Source organism: Mobula hypostoma, chromosome 18, assembly GCF_963921235.1.
Source record: "Mobula hypostoma chromosome 18, sMobHyp1.1, whole genome shotgun sequence".
In the NCBI taxonomy this organism is placed as follows: domain Eukaryota; kingdom Metazoa; phylum Chordata; class Chondrichthyes; order Myliobatiformes; family Myliobatidae; genus Mobula; species Mobula hypostoma.
The window spans coordinates 42416554-42434082 of NC_086114.1; the positions used below are offsets into that span (position 1 = coordinate 42416554).

At 43.2% G+C, this 17529-nt stretch overlaps 1 protein-coding gene across 2 annotated transcripts in view; it reads right to left on the bottom strand.

The window, feature by feature from the left end:
* LOC134358509 (protein FAM149B1-like) overlaps positions 1 to 16987 on the bottom strand; it is a 125847-nt gene extending 108860 nt beyond the window's left edge. The window contains exons 1-2 of one of the 2 annotated variants that reach the window (XM_063070804.1): positions 16392 to 16987; positions 9031 to 9144 (exon numbers count right to left, since the gene is read on the bottom strand). In XM_063070804.1, the coding sequence (XP_062926874.1) occupies positions 9031 to 9144; positions 16392 to 16438 (161 nt within the window). In that variant the 5' untranslated portion in view covers positions 16439 to 16987. The remainder of the gene's footprint in view (positions 1 to 9030; positions 9145 to 16391) is intronic. The other variant, XM_063070802.1, reaches the window with a different exon arrangement.
* Between the last annotated feature and the right edge of the window lie 542 nt (positions 16988 to 17529).

Genomic DNA, 17529 nt, shown 5'->3' on the forward strand with positions numbered 1-17529 from the left:
TCATCTTTACAGTAGAGGAGGCCGTGGATAGACATGTCAGAATGGGAATGGGATGTGGAATTAAAATGTGTGGCCACTGGGAGATCCTGCTTTCTCTGGCGGACAGAGCGTAGATGTTCAGCAAAGCGGTCTCCCAGTCTGCATCGGGTCTCACCAATATATAAAAGGCCACATCGGGAGCACCGGACGCAGTATATCACCCCAGTCGACTCACAGGTGAAGTGATGCCTCTCTGGTATCTGTCCCCCACTTTTCCTTCGCTACATCGACGACTGCATTGGCGCTGCTTCCTGCACGCATGCAGAATTCGTTGACTTTATTAACTTTGCCTCCAACTTTCACCCTGCCCTCAAGTTTACCTGGTCCATTTCCGACACCTCCCTCCCCTTTCTAGATCTTTCTGTCTCTGTCTCTGGAGACAGCTTATCCACTGATGTCTACTATAAGCCTACTGACTCTCACAGCTATCTGGACTATTCCTCTTCTCACCCTGTCTCTTGCAAAAACGCCATCCCCTTCTCGCAATTCCTCCGTCTCCGCCGCATCTGCTCTCAGGATGAGGCTTTTCATTCTAGGACGAGGGAGATGTCTTCATTTTTTAAAGAAAGGGGCTTCCCTTCCTCCACTATCAACTCTGCTCTTAAACGCATCTCCCCCATTTCACGTACATCTGCTCTCACTCCATCCTCCCACCACCCCACTAGGAATAGGGTTCCCCTGGTTCTCACCTACCACCCCACCAGCCTCCGGGTCCAACATATTATTCTCCGTAACTTCCGCCACCTCCAACGGGATCCCACCGCTAAGCACATCTTTCCCTCCCCCCCTCTCTCTGCATTCCGCAGGGATCGCTCCCTACACAACTCCCTTGTCCATTCGTCCCCCCCATCCCTCCCCACTGATCTCCCTCCTGGCACTTATCCGTGTAAGTGGAACAAGTGCTACACATGCCCTTATACTTCCTCCCTTACCACCATTCAGGGCCCCAAACAGTCCTTCCAGGTGAGGCATCACTTCACCTGTGAGTCAACTGGGGTGATATACTGCGTCCGGTGCTCCCGATGTGGCCTTTTATATATTGGTGAGACCCGACGCAGACTGGGAGACCGCTTTGCTGAACATCTACGCTCTGTCCGCCAGAGAAAGCAGGATCTCCCAGTGGCCACACATTTTAATTCCACATCCCATTCCCATTCTGACATGTCTATCCACGGCCTCCTCTACTGTAAAGATGAAGCCACACTCAGGTTGGAGGAACAACACCTTATATTCCGTATGGGTAGCCTCCAACCTGATGGCATGAACATTGACTTCTCTAACTTCCGCTAGGCCCCACCTCCCCCTCGTACCCCATCTGTTACTCTTTTTTATGCACACATTCTTTCTCTCACTCTCCTTTTTCTCCCTCTGTCCCTCTGAATATACCTCTTGCCCATCCTCTGGGTCACCCCCCCCCCGTCTTTCTTCCCGGACCTCCTGTCCCATGATCCTCTCGTATCCCCTCTTGCCTATCACCTGTCCAGCTCTCGGCTCTATCCCTCCCCCTCCTGTCTTCTCCTATCATTTTGCATCTCCCCCTCCCCCTCCAGCTTTCAAATCCCTTACTCACTCTTCCTTCAGTTAGTCCTGACGAAGGGTCTCGGCCTGAAACGTCGACTGCGCCTCTTCCTATAGATGCTGCTTGGCCTGCTGCGTTCACCAGCAACTTTGATGTGTGTTGCTTGAATTTCCAGCATCTGCAGAATTCCTGTTATTTGCGTAGTCCTATTTGCCCATGTTTGGTCCATATTATTCTCAACCTCCCTTATCCATGCACTTATCCAAATGTGTTTTCAATGTTAATATTGTACCTGTCCAACCACTACTTTAGCAGCTCACTCCATATACACAACACCCTCTGCAAAAACAAGTTGCCCCTCACTTTAAAATCTTTCACCTCTCACCTTAAACTTATGCCCTCTCATGATTAGCTTCTCTTACATAGCAAAAATAATAAGTGCATTCATCCTACTTACACCCCTCATGACTTTATACAGGTATGGAGCAAGTATGAAAATCTTCAAGTCCATAAAATGATACCAAGATCATAGAGGATCAGCATAAAGTTATAGAACAGAAATTTCATTTTACAAGTAATCTGAGTTGGTGAGTCAGCTGATGTCATCTACATATTGTACTTTAAGAAGTCTTTTAATAAAGAGCCACATAAATGGTTATTCAATAAAACCAGCATGCACGACATTCGGGTGGATCGGTTAATGGACAGAAAATGGCTTGCCAAATAAATGAATCATTTCAGGTTGGGTGGTAGTGCCTAGGGGATTGTCACAGGGATTAATGTTGGGCTCCTTCTTATAACAATGTGTAACAGTGATTTAATTGAGGGGATAAACATAGGATACTCAAGTTTTCTGATGATACAATGCTATATGGCCTCAAGGGCTGTGAGCAGCACACTGGGATTTAATAGGACTGAGTGAGTGGGCAAGGATATGTCATGTGGAAAATTGAGATAATGCCAAAAAGAAAATAAAGGCAGAAATCTTTTTAATCTCTCAAATTTAAAAATAAATGTGTTCTGATGAACCTGGATGATTTTTGAAGATGAATCACTGAAAGTTAGCAGGCACAGCATGAAATTCGGAAGACAAATGGCACATAGTCCTTTATTGCAAATGGATTCTTGCTCCAACTACGCAGACTCATGATGAAACTACATCTGGAATAAAGTGTACAGGTTGGGTTTTGCCACATAAGGAGTGCTATAAAGGTTCATCAGGGTGATTACTGTAAAGGAGATGCATTGTATGAAGAGAGATTAAAGCTGGGCCTATAGTCAATAGTGTTTAGATAAATGAGAGGGATGTCAAAGAAAGGTACTAATGCACAGGGCTGATGTATAGTTCACGATCCTGCAGCATCTACAACTAGGGACACAGGCATAAAATAAACTGTGGGCCATTCTGAACAGAGGTGAACAGAAATTTCTTCTTTAGCAAAAGAATAGCTGGGCCATAGGAGCTGAGCTCTGCTGGGTTTTATGATTCTATACCTGAGAGAGCAGCAGATCTTTGAGAGATATAGAGGTCCATTGCCTAGTTATTCATGATGGGTCTTTTGATAACAATTGTCTTGATGGGTATGGAGATAGTACATGAAAATGGCAATGAAGCTCAGGTTCAGACTTGATCATCCCTTTTGAAAGGGATAGATAAGATAGAAGTAGGAAAGTTGTTTCCATTGGTAGGTGAGACTAGAACTGGGGGACATTGCCTCAAGATTCAGGGGAGAAGATTTGGGATGGAGATGAGGAGAAATTGTTTTTCCCAGAGAGTGGTGAATCTGTGGAATTCTCTGCCCAGGGAAGCAGTTGAGGCTTCTCACTGAATATATTTAAGATACAGTTAGATAGATTTTTACATAGTAGGGCAATTAAGGGTTATGAGGAAAAGGCAGGTAGATGGAGCTGAGTTTACGAACAGATCAGCCATGATCTTATTGAATGGCAGGGCAGGCTTGATGGGCCAGATGGCCTACTCCTGCTCCTATTTCTTATGTTCTTATGTTCATGAATAGTTGAGTGGATCAAAGGGGCAGAATGGCCTACTCCTAAAAGTTTTTCTTATGGTCCTGTTAAGGGTTACAGGGATCATAATGTTGGATTTCTAAATGGACTTGAATCCATGAACATTACCTCATTACTTTTTATTTCTGTTTTTTTTTGCACTACATATGTCACTTAATTATTTAATAGACATATTTACTGTAATTCAGTTTCTTTCTCTCTATATTTATCACGTATTTCATTGTACTGTTGCCATAAAGTTAACAAATTTCACAACATATGCCAGTGACTTTAAACCTTATTCTAATTCTGAATAGACCCCATTTGCCTGCTTACTCATGTATCAGTCCAAATCCTTTAAAAGTTGTTACTGTTTCTGCCTCCACCACTTCCTCTGGCAACTTATTGTGTGAAAATTCAAATATTATGCAAATACCTATGTCAGGATGTTGTTTATTGGCTATAGCTCAGCCTTTTAACACTTCACTAACTTCAAAGCATTATTATTTGTCAGCTTGTAATTTCTCTTGACTTTTAACACCGAGATTGTAAATGACGAGTGATCTTGCAAGTAAGGAATTCATACATACATACATAACCAAATGGTCAATAACCATAATTGCTAGTCAGTTCTGTATAAAAATAGTATTTCTCTGTTCAGAATTCAGAACAGTGTCACCAGACAGGGGCCATGCTGCTCTATTTGTGCACAAGTAAAGTATAATTGAGGAATGAATGTGAGTATTCAGAGTCCAGTTAATTGGTGACGACAATAGTAACAAATATGACAGTAGCATTCAATAGACATGTGAATATACTGAGTGGCAATGGAGAGAGATAAATGCCCGCGTGCAGACAGAGGGATAAGTTTAATTTAGCATCATGCTTAGTACAGTCATTGTTGGTTAAACGATGTTGTTCCCATGCTGTATTGTTCTACGCTCTATCAGAACTCAAAGACTCATAATCAATGCTGATACGGTTCCTGGGGCCTAATGGGTCCTTAGGTAACTAAGGGAGGTAAGAGAGGAGATTGCTGGGGCCTTGTCAGAGATTATTGCACGCTCTGTTGTGATAGACGAGGTCCCAGAGGACTGGAAATTAGCTCACGTCCCAAAGGTCTGCAGATTAGCTAATGTTGTTGTTTTGTTTAAGGGCAACCGAAATAAATCAGCATATTTTAAGCCAAATATCAGGATATTTTATGTGGCAAGCAACTTAGTGGAGAAGATTCTTAGGGACAGAATTTATATGCATTTAAAAAAGCATTATCTTCAGCATCAGAATTAATATCACCAGCATATGTCATGAAATTTGTTAACTTTGTGGCAGCAGTACAATGGTAACTATAGAAAAAAAGTAAATTATATTAAGTACACATATGTATATTAAATAATTAAGTTAAAATAAGTAGTGCAAAAACAGAAATAAATTTAAGATGACTGAGGTAGTGTTCATGGGTTCAATGTCCATTTAGAAATAGGATGGCGGGGGGAAGAAGCTGTTCCTGAACCTGAGTGTGCCTTCAGGATTCTGTACCTCCCTCCTGACAGTAACAATGAAAAGCGGGCATAAGCTGGGTGGTGGGGGTCCTTAATGATGGACACCGCCTTCCTGAAGCACCACGCCTTAAAAATATCTTGGATACCATAGAGGTTACTGCCCATGATGGAGCTGACTAATTTTACAACTTTCTGCAGCTTACTTGGATCCAGTGCAGTAGCCCCCCGTACCAGACTGTGATGCAGCCAGTCTGAATTCTCTCCACAGTACATCTGTAGAAGTCTTCAAGTGTTTTAGGTGACAAACCAAATCTCCTCAGACTCCTAACTAATGAAATATAGCCTCTGTCTTGTCTTCTTTATAGCTGCATCAAAATGTTGTAACCAAGTTAGGTCCTCAGAGATATTTCAATACCCACGATGACTTGAAATTGCTCACCCTCTCCACTTCTAATCCCTCTATGAGAATTGGTTTGTGTTCCCTCATTCTATCCTTTCTGAAGTCCACAATCAGCTCTTTGGTCTTACTAACATTGAGGACAAGGTTGTTGCTGTGACATCACTCAACTAGTTGCTATGTCTTGCCCTCTCATCACCCTCTTAATCTGCCAACAATGGATGTATCATCATCAAATTTGTAGATGACATTTGAGCTTTGCCTAGCCATACAGTCATGAGATTGGAGAGAGTAGAGCAGTGGACCAAGCACACATCCCTGTGGTGCACCAATATTGATTGTCAGCGAAGTGGAGATGTTATTACCAATCAGCCCAGATTGTGGTCTCCTGGTTAGGAAGTTGAGGATCCAGTTATAGAGGGAAGTACAGAGGCCCAGGTTTTGTCTACAGAAGTCCATAATCCCTCCAATTTCTATACCCTTGCACCTTAAATACGTGCTCTCTGGTGTTAGATATTTCAACCCCAGAAGAATGATCTTGACTTTGTGGTCTATTGATGCCTCTCATAATATTATAAACTACTTCCCTCAGATTCTGCTGCTCAATAAAAACAACCATGTTTGTCCAATCTCTCTCAATAGCACATGTCCTCTGAGCCAGGCAGCACTTTAGTAAGCCTCTTCTGCATCCATTTTGAAAGCCTCTTGAAATGGGGTGACACAAATGAATGCAAATTGCCAGATGTGGTCTAACCAGTTAAATACAGCTCCATCCTGACTCTTGATCTCAATGTCTTGACTATTAAGGTAAGCATTAAGGCTTCTTTATACCCTATCAACTTTCAGGTTGCTATTGACTTGGACTCCAAGATTTCTGCTGTGCTACAATACTGTTAACAGCCTTGCCATTTGCTGTGTCCTGTCCCTTTACAATTGATTTCTGAAAGTGCAACACTTCGCATTTGGTTACATTAAACTGCATCTGCCATTTCTCGGTCCATTACTGCAACAGATCTATATCCCACTGTATCTTTTGCAATCTTCTACACTATCAATGATAGCACCAACTTTAACTACATGAAAGCTATCCATGTTTTCATCCAAGACATTTATATACATCACAAACAGCAGAGGTCCCAGTACGGATCTCTGCAAAACACCACTGCTGTCAGACTTCCAGTCAGAATAAGCCCTGCAACCACTAATCTGCTTTCCTATAGACAAGCCAATTCTGAATCCAAACAGCCAAGCTACTGTGAATCCCATGTACCTTAATCTTCTATATGAGCCTACCACATGTGACCTTGTCAAATGGTTTACTAAAATCCATGTAGACAACATCCTCTGCCTTACCTCCATCAATCACCTTGGTCACCACCTCAAAAAAACTTAATCGTAATTTTGAAGATTTGACCTATCCCACACAAATGCATGCTGACAAGCCCCACTTAAGCAACAGTTCTCCAAATGCTCATAAATCCTATCCCTTGGAATCATCTACAATAAATTCCCTACCACTGACATAAAACATACTGCTCTGTAGTTATCAGAAACATCCTTAACCAACAGAACACTAGCTACTTGCCATTCGTCCAGGATCTTGCCTGCAGCTAGATAAGGCACAAACATCTCGGTCAAAGCCCCAGCAATCTCATCTCTTGCCTTGCTCAATAACCTAATCCTGGGGATTTACCTGTTCAGCAGAGCCAACACTAATCTCAAAATACCTCATTCAACACTTTAAATTGCAAGCATAATTTCTCCCTTTTATCCAGAGCAACTATACCTTATCTCGCATGCAAATGATGTCGGGATTCTCTTTAATCCTACTTGCCAAGGACATCTCATAAGGCATTCAACTAAGTCCCTCATGGTAGGCTCATCTAGAAGATTAGAATGTGTGGGATCCATGGTGACATGGCCATTTGGATTCAAAATTAAAACTGTCCCCATAGACCCTATAAATATAAAATTATAACTGGTACTGATGAGGTAGATGAGAGGGGAAAAGCTTAAAGAAATGTGCAGTACGCCTCAATGACTATCGTCCAGTCAAACTTACATTCAGTCTGATGCAGTGCTTTAAGAGGTTGGTGATGAAACATATTCCAGCCTGAGAAGCAACTTGGATCGGCTCCAATCTGCCTACCGTCACAACAGGTCAATAGCAGATGTCACTTCATTGGCTCTTCACTCAACCCTGGAACATCTGGACAGTGAAGATGCATACATCACAATGCTCTTTATTGACTACAGCTCGGATAATAATATCCCCACAAAACTAATCAATAAGCTTCAAGACCTAGGCCTCAATACCTCCTTGTGCAAATGTTTCTCAATTTCCTCATTTGCAGACCCCAATCAGTTTGGATTGGCAACAACATCTTTTCCACAATCCCCATCAGCACAGGCGCATTCGCAAGTCTGTGTCCTTAGTCCCCTGCTCTACTCACTTTACACTTGTGACTGTGAGGCTAAGTACAGCTCCAATGGCATATTTAAGTTTGCTGACAACACCACTGTCATTGACTGCATCAGCATATAGGAGGGAGATTGAAAATTGGGCGGAATGGTGCCACCACAACAACCTCTCACTCAACGTCAGCAAGACCAAGGAGCTGATTATTGACTTCAGGGGGAGGAAAATGGAGGTCCAAGAGCTAGTCCTCATGGGGGGAATCAGAGGTGGAGAGGGTCAGCAACTTTAAATTCCTTGGTGTTATCATTTCAGAGGATCTGTCCTGGTTCCATCAAGTAAGTTCCATTAAGAAGAAAGCATAGTAGTGCCTCTCTCTTAGAAATTGGTGAAGTTTTGGCATGTCATCTAAGACTTTGACGAACTTCTGTAGATGTGCGGTGGAAGATATATTGACTAGTTGCTAATTTATTATTATTATTTCTTTTTTTTGTATTTGTACAGTAGCTGTTCGTTCATCCTGCTGGGTCTGGTCATTCTTTGATTCTATTGTGTTTCTTGTATTTACTGTGAATGCCCATATATCTGGTGACATATATGTACTTTGATAATAAACTTATTTTGAACTTAAAACAAAGAGTGATGGCTGCCTGGAATGGATCACTAGGGGTATTAGTGGATGCAGATATAACAGTGGCATTTGAGAGGCAATGGAGGAATATGGATCATGGGGAGGAGGAAAAGATTTGGTTTATTTCAGCATCATGTTTGGTACAGACAATGTGGGCTAATGGGCCTATCTCGTGCTCAATGTTATATAAGAGTAGGTCATTCAGATGGTGGTAAATGTATGGAATTAGCTGCCAGAAGAAGCGTTTAAAGCAAGCACGGTAGTATAATTTAAGAAGCACTTGGGTAGGTATATGGAAAGGCTGGACTTTGAGAGACATGGGCCAATGCAGGAAGTTAGGACTAGCTGGGTGGACACCATGGCTGAGATGGACTAGTTGTGCCACCTGTGCTATATTGTTGTATATCAATAACTAGATAATCTGCCTTGCTTGAGGGATTGCTTCAGGCACACTTATTCAACATATGTAAATAAAACAGCAGAATGATGCAATAGGACCGGATCAGGTGAAGCACATACCTACTGGAGATGGAATCTGCATCCTCAGTGCTGGTGATGGGTGAAGGAGCTGAATACTCTGCTTGCTTGTCTGGCAGTGGATGGTTATCTGAGTTAGATTGCAACAGACAACATCTGTGAAAATAAAAGCCAACTTTTACACCAGATTGGAGTCATAGAGCAATTCTGCACATTTCCAGCCCCTTTTTCCCTGTGCTTCCATGCCAACTACATTGTCTACCTAGCTAGTCCCAAATTCTTGTTTTTGATCCATATCTAAGATACTTCCCCTCTATGTATCTCTCCAAGTGAGTCCTAAATAATATTTTACCTGTTTCAACCACTTCTCCTCGAGCTATTCCATATATCACCATCCTCTGTGTGAAAAGTTACCCCGAGATCCTTTATCAGTATTTCCCCTCCCATTCTAAATATATGCTCCCTAGTTTTGGGAACCCCTCTCCTGGAGAAAAAACTTGTCACCATCGATCTTATCTATGTCTCTTGTAATTTTAAACACTTCTATAAGGTCTGCATCACCATCCAGTATGGAGGGGCCACTGCATACAATTGAAAAAAGCTGCAGAGGACTGCAAACTCAACCAGCTCCATCATGGGCACCAGCTTCCACAGCACTGAAAATATCTTCAAAAGGCAATGCCTCAAAAAGGCAGCATCCATCACAAAGGACCCCACCACCCAGGACATGCTCCCTTCTTATTATTGCCGCCAGAGCAGAGGTACAGGAGCCTGAAGACACACACTCAACATTTTAGGAATAGCTTCATCCTCTCCACCATCAGATTTCTGAATGGACAATGAACCAACTCATGAACACTACCTCACTATTTTTGCACTACTTACTTAATTTAACTTTTTATATACATTTCTTAGCACAATAGGTCTACAATGGATACAATCCTATTGGTTCTCCACTTAGGCTTGGTCCACCTGGACAACAGCAATACCAATGTCAGGCAGCTGTTCATGGATTACTGGTCAGCATTCAACACCGTCGACCCTCAGTACTAATCAACAAGCTTCTAAACCTGGGCCTCTGTACCAGATCCTCCGCAACTAGATCCTTGACTTCCTTATCTGGTGTAGGCCGGAAATAATATCTCTTCACTGGCAGTCAACATCGGCGCACCTCAAGGATGTGTGCTTAGCCCGGTGCTCTTCCCTCACTAAACCCATGACTTGTGTGGCTATGAACACAGCTCAAGTACCATCTATAAATTTGCCTGTGATACATCTAGCAAAATCTCAGATGGTGACAAGATGTACGGTTATGACAGACATCACCTGATTGAGTGTTTGTCACAATAAAAACCTTACACCCATCATCACTAAGACCAAGGAATTGATTGTGAACTTCAGAAAGGGAAAGTCAGAAGAACACACACCGGTCCTCATTAGAGGGTTAGCAATGGAAAGGGTGAATAGTTTCAAGTTCATGAGTGTCAACATCTCTGAACATCTATCCTGGACCCAACATATAGATGTAATTATAAAGAAGCCATGCAAGCGACTATATTTCCTCGGGGTCTGAGGAAATTTGGTACCTCACCAAAGACTCTGGCAAGTTTATACAAGTGTACCATGGAGAGCAGTCTAACTGGTTGCATCATTGTCTGATATGGAAGTGCCAATGCACAGGATCAGAAAAAAGCCTCAAAGGGTTGTAATCTCAGCAAGGTCCATCATAGCCCCTAGCCTAACCACCACTGAGATAATCTTCAAAAGGCAATGCCTCAAAAAAGCAGCATCTGTCACTAAGGGCACCCACCACCAGGGATATGCTCTCTTCTCACTGTTACCATCAGGGAAGAGGTACAGGAACCTGAAGACATACAATCAACATTTTAGGGACAGCACCTTCCCCTCCACTATCAGATTTCTGAATGAACAGTGAACCAACCCATGAACAGTACCTCAATATATTGTTCTCCTTTTTGCATTATCTTTTCTATATTTCTTATTGTAACATAGTATTTGTTAAATGTATTGCACTCTACTGCTGCCACAAAATAACAAATTTCACAACAAATGTCAGTAATAATAAAGCTGATTCTGATTGTTTTGAGGGCATTGTGGTGGACGTTGTCTCATGATAGGCTGATCCAGAACATAAAGGTACATGGGATCCATGGAAGTTTAGTAGACTGGAAGACAGGGGATGGGTGTTATTCTGACTGGAACAATTATGTTCTGCAAGGATCAGTGCTGCAACCTCTGTATGTGATATATTTAAATGGTTTGGATGGAAATGTAGGTGAGCTGGTTAGTTAGTTTACAGATGACACAAGTATTGGTGGAGTTATGGATGATGCGGAGGTTGTCAAAGGATTCAGCTGGATGTAGACCAATTAGAATTAGAGACTGAAAATGGCAGAGCTTAATACAGACAAGTGTGACGTGTTGCACTTTGGGAGGTCAAATGTGTAAGGAAAGCAGGACTTCAGAACACTGATGTAGGGGGTTTTGGGCTGCAGCTCTATACTGCAGTTATATAAAGTTTTAGTTAGGCAAAATTTGGTGCATTCTGCGTATTTTTGGTCACCATATTTCAGAAATAACATGGAGGCTACGGGTGGGGTGCAGAAGAGGTTCACCAGGATCTTACCTGGATTGGAGTATTTTAGAAAAAAAAGGAGTATGCCTGATGTTGTAGTGTGTGAAGAAAGAGAAGTGGGTGCAGTTACTGTTACAAGAGAGAAGGTGCTCAAACAGCTGAAAGACCTAAAGATACATAAGTCACCCAGACCAGAGGAACTGCACCCGAGGGTTCTGAAAGAGGTAGCATTAGAGATTGTGGTGGCATTAGAAATTATCTTTCAAAGATCATTGGACTCTGGCATAGTGCAAGAAGACTGGAAAATTGCAAATGTTACTCCACTCCTTAAGAATGGAGGAAGGCAGCAGAATGGAAATTATAGACCAGTTAGCCTGACCTCAGTGGTTGGGAGGATGCTGGAGTCAATTGTTAAGGATGTGATGGAGTACTTGGTGACACAGGTGAAGATAGTACAAAGTTAGTATGGTTTCCTTCAGGGAAAATCCTGCCTGACGAACCTGTTGGAATTCTTTGAGGAGATTACAAATAGGATATATAAAGGGGATGCAGTGGATATTGTACATTTGGACTTTCAGAGGCCTTTGACAAGGTGCCACACATGAGGCTGCTTACCATGTTAACAGTCCATGGTGTTACAGGAAAGTTACTAACAAGGTTAGAGCACTGGCTGTTTGGTAGGAGACAGCGAATGGGAATAAAAGGATCCTTTTCTGGTTGGTTGCCAGTGACTAGTGGTATTCCGCAGGGGTTGGTGTTGGGATCACTTCTTTTTATGCTGTATATAAATGATTTGGATGATGGAATAGATGGCTTTGTTGCCAAGTTTGCAGATGATACAAAGATTGGTGGAGGGGGAGGTAGTGTTGACGAAACAAGTAGGATGCAAAAGGACTAATAGACAGATTAGGAAGATGGGCAAGAAAGTGGCAAATGAAATATAATGTTGGAAAATGCATGGTCATGCACTGCGGTAGTAGAAATAAATGTGCAGACTATTTTCCAAACGGAATCTGAGGAATCCAGGAATCTAAGATGAAGAGGGACTTGAGAGTCCTTGTGCAGAACACTCTGAAGGTTAACTTGCAGGTTGAGTCGGTGGTGAAGAAGGCAAATGCCATGTTAGTAATCATTTCAAGAGGTCAAGAATACAAGAGCAAGGATGTGATGCTGAAGCTTTATAAAGCACTGGTAAGGCCTCACCTTGAATATTGTGAACAGTTTTGGGCCCTTCATCTTAGAAAAAATATGGTGGCATTGGAGAGGGTCCAGAGGAGGTTCACAAGGATGATTCCAGAAATGAAAGAGTTATCATACGAGGAACATTTGAAGGCTCTGGGTCTGTACTCACTGGAATTCAGAAGGATGGGGGGAGGGGGATCTGATTGAAACCTTTCGAATGTTGAAAGGACTAGGCAGAGTAGATGTGGAAAGGATGTTTACCATGGTGGAAGAGGCAGGACAACAGGGCATAGCCTCAGGATCAGTACATGGAATTATGATGTTACAGAAATTTAAGATATTACATGGAATTATACGTCAAAAGAGCAGGATTAGCTATTTGATATTCTGAGGTTTAGATGTTTCAAAAGAGGTGGGGAGGGAGGTAAAAGAGGTGCTAATCAGGCATAGTATTACCAGGATCTTCTACTGTGTGGGTGGAAGTCAGAAACAGGAAAAGAACTATCCTTCTCTTGGGAGTAAGCAATGGGCCTCCCAATAGCAACAAGAATTGTGGGGAGCAGATCTTGGAAGAAAGCAAAATAATGGGGTTTCCATCATAGGAAACTTGAGCTTCCCCAAATATAATTGGCACCTCCTTAGTACAGAAGGCTTACATGGGGTAGATTTTGTTAGGTGCATCCAGAAATGATTCCTGACACAATACATGTCAGCTTCAGCCCATACTTCCCTGAAAGTGGCAACACAGATAGATAGGGTAGCAAAGCGGGGTATCACATGCTGGTTTTCATCAGTGTGTGAGTTCACAAGTTCAAGCAGTTACATAAAACATTGGTTTGGTCATATTTACAGTATTGCGTACAGTTCTGGTTGCCATATTACAAGAAGAAAGTGGAGGCTTTGGAGAGGGTGTGGGAGGTTCATCATTATGTTGCCAGGATTAAAGAATATTATGTACAAAAAGAGGTCAAAGTTGAGTTTATTGGCATATGCAGAAGTGCACATAGGCAACGGTGCAATGAAAAACTTGCAACAGCATCACAGGCACATAGCATCAATCAAGCAGCACTCACAAAAAAAACAAATAATATACCATTTTTACAAAAAAGAACAATTAGAACAAAAAGAAAAGACAAAGTGATCTTGGGTCTTGCTGCAAAGTGACCAAGCCTCCACTTTAAGTACACCCAATGACTTGACCTCCGCAGCCGCCCGTGCAGCCAAAAAGTTCTATTCAAAAGGTTCAAAGGAACATCTAAACAAGCCTGATACATTTTGGAAACAAGTCCTGTGGACTGATGAAGTTAAAATAGAACTTTTTGGCTGCAATGAGCAAAGGTATGTTAAGAGAGAAAAGGGTGCAGAATATCATGAAAAGAACACCTCTCCAACTGTTAAGCTTGGGGGTGGATCAATCATGCTTTGGGCTTGTGTTGCAGCCAGTGGCATGGGGAACATTTACTGGTAGAGAGAAGAATGAATTCAATTAAACACCGGCAAATTCTGGAAGCAAACATCATACCATCTGTAAAAAAGCCGAAGATGAAAAGAGGATGGCTTCTACAACAGGATGATGAACCTAAGCACACCTCAAAATCCACTGTGGACTACCTCAAGAGGCACAAGCTGAAGGTTTTGCCATGGCCCTCACAGTCCCCTGACCTAAACATCATCGAGAATCTGTCGATAGACCTCAAAAGAGCAGTGCATGCAAGACAGCCCAAGAATCTCACTGAACTAGAAGCCTTTTGCAAGGAAGAATGGACGAAAATCCCCCAAACAATCATTGAAAGACTCTTAGCTGGCTACAGAAAGCGTTTACAAGCTGTGATACTTGCCCAAGGGGGTGTTACTAAGTGCTGCCATGCAGGGTGCCCAAACTTTTGCTTCGGGCCCTTTTCCTTTTTTGTTATTTTGAAACTGTAAAAGATGGAAATAAAAAAGTTTTCTTGCTTAAAATATTAAAGAAATGTATCACCTTTAACTTTATGCCTTTTGGAAATCAGTTCATCTTTTACTCGCCTAGCTATTCACAGTTACAGAAATTTTGATTGGGGTGCCCAAACTTCTACATGCCATTGTAAGTTTCAATGAGATCTCCTTATTCTTATAAATTCCAGTGAGTACAGGACCAGAGCCATCAAATGATCCTGACACATTAACTCTTTAATCCCTGGGATCATTCTTGTGAACATCTTCTGGACCCTTTCCAAGGTCAGAACATGCTTTCTTATATAAGGGGCTGCAAAACTGCTCACCATAAGTTAAGTTGTGGGTTCAAGCTCTCCTGCTAAATGTGGAGCACAAAGTTCAGCCTGTGCTCCCTATGGTACCTCTCGGAAGAGTGCAGCACCAGCACCACTGAGGTGTCTCTTTATCCACTGTCACATTGCAGAGGCTTCCTGTTCCTGGCAGGGCTTTGTTGTGGAAGCTTTTGTTTTTCACCCCTATAGAAAGGCCAGAAGAACAAGACAGGAAGTTCACTAAGTCCCCTGTTTACTTCTGAGTTTATTGTCATATGTACAAGTGCAATGTAAAACTTGCTTGCAGCAACATCACAGGGACATAGTATTGAATAAGCTGCATTCACAAGGAAAAAAAACAGATCATACACAACTTTTATGAGAAATAACAATCAAACAAAAAAAAACACTGTAGTGCAAAGTGGTTGGGGTTTTTTATGATTAGGGCTGGGCTGGTCGGTTCAAGAACCCAACGGTTGAGGGGAAGGAGCTGTTCTTGAACCTGGTGGTGCAGGCTACGCAATGACCAAGAGCCAGTGCATTGAAGGCTGCATATCAGACTGTGATGTAACCAGTCAGAATGCATCTGTACAAATTTTCAAGAATCTTTGATGGCATGCCAAATTTTCTCAAGCTCCTGGTGTACCTTCTTTGTGATTGCATCAGTGTGTTAAGCTCAAGATAGATCCTATGAGATGCTGAGATCTAGGAACTTGAAACTGCTCACCCTCTGCACCGCTGACACCCTCAATGAGAACTAGTGCTTTTCTCCCGACTTCCCCTTCCTGAGATTCATAGTCAATTCCTTGGTCTTGCTGACATTGAATGCGAGGTGGTTGTTGCAACATTACAAGATCTTTGTCACTCCTATACACATCCTCATCGGTCTCCATTCGTTCTTCTAATCCCCATTAACATTCTCGGCTCTAGAGTATAACCACAACAGTGATCATCTCCACTCATAAAGCTTCACCAGATGATACCACAGTAATTTCATTTCAGACTACTGCCCTGATGTTGTCCTTAATCAGAAATGCAATTCCCCTCCTCCTCTCTACAGCACCTGTACACTGGGCCATTTAGCAGCAGTCATGTCACTTCACGACCCATGGGTCCTGTTTTCTACACCCCAACCCCCGGTCTGTGCTTCCCGCATCTCAACCCAGAGATGTTCTTACCCCCATCCTTGAGACTTCGGGATGTGCGCCACATCACCCTCGACCCACGGTCTACGCTCCTCATCCCGTCCAATTCACGGGTTTATCTCCCACCACCACCCCGACCCGACCATAAGGACTGTGTTCCCCTCCCCCTCACCCGTCCCACGGGCCGTACTCTGGCCCGCCGAGGCAGGCCGCGTGGACCTGGCTTCAGCCACTCACATTTCCAGCGTGTTACACACCGGCTTCCGACGGTATCTGCGAATCATGCCGCCGCTGAGCTCCTCAATCCGGTCACATCTCGCCGCCAGTACCCGCCCCACCCGTTCCACCTTAGGCCGCGTCTGCTCAGCCCCTCGTTACCATAACAACCCAGCCATTTCGCAGCCTGACGGGAGATCACATGACTCAGGGGCCTTCCGAACCGGACTGCGAGCAGCCTGCTGTCCTGCGTTGGCTGTCCGACCGACTGTACCGGCTATTCCCAGCATCAGCTGTCCGCACACTTCTACCGTTTGCTCAGCTTCGTTCACGCTCTTCTCTCCCACTGCCGCAACGGCGGTCCCGGTCCCCAGCCTCACAGAAAATTTGTTGTAACAATACCTGAACAAATGAATTAAACAGGTGCCAGCGGGGTTCTGGGGAGACCTTAGTATAGTATAGTCATACTTTATTGATCCCGGGGGATATTGGTTTTCGTTACAGTTGCGCCATAAATAATAATAGAACTATAAATAGTTAAATAGTAATGTGTAAATTATGCCAGTAAATTATGAAATAAGTCCAGGACCAGCCTATTGGCTCAGGGTGTCTGACCCTCCAAGGGAGGAGTTGTAAAGTTTGATGGCCACAGGCAGGAATGACTTCCTATGATGCTCAGTGCAGCATCTGGGTGGGATGAGTCTCTGGCTGAGTGTACTCCTGTGCCCACCCAGTACATTATGTAGTGGATGGGAGACATTGTCCAAGATGGCATGCAACTTAGACAGCATCCTCTTTTCAGACACCACCGTGAGAGAGTCCAGTTCCATCCCCACAACACCACTGGCCTTATGGATGAGTTTGTTGATTCTGTTGGTGTCTGTTACCCTCAGCCTGCTGCCCCAGTACACAACAGCAAACATGATAGCACTGGCCACCACATACTCGTAGAACATCCTCAGCATCGTCCGGCAGATGTTAAAGGACCTCAGTCTCCTCAGGAAATAGAGACGGCTCTGACCCTTCTTGTAGACAGCCTCGGTGTTCTTTGACCAGTCCAGTTTATTGTCAATTCGTATCCCCAGGTATTTGTAATCCTCCACCATGTCCACACTGACCCCTGGATGGAAACAGGATGTCACCGGTACCTTAGCTCTCC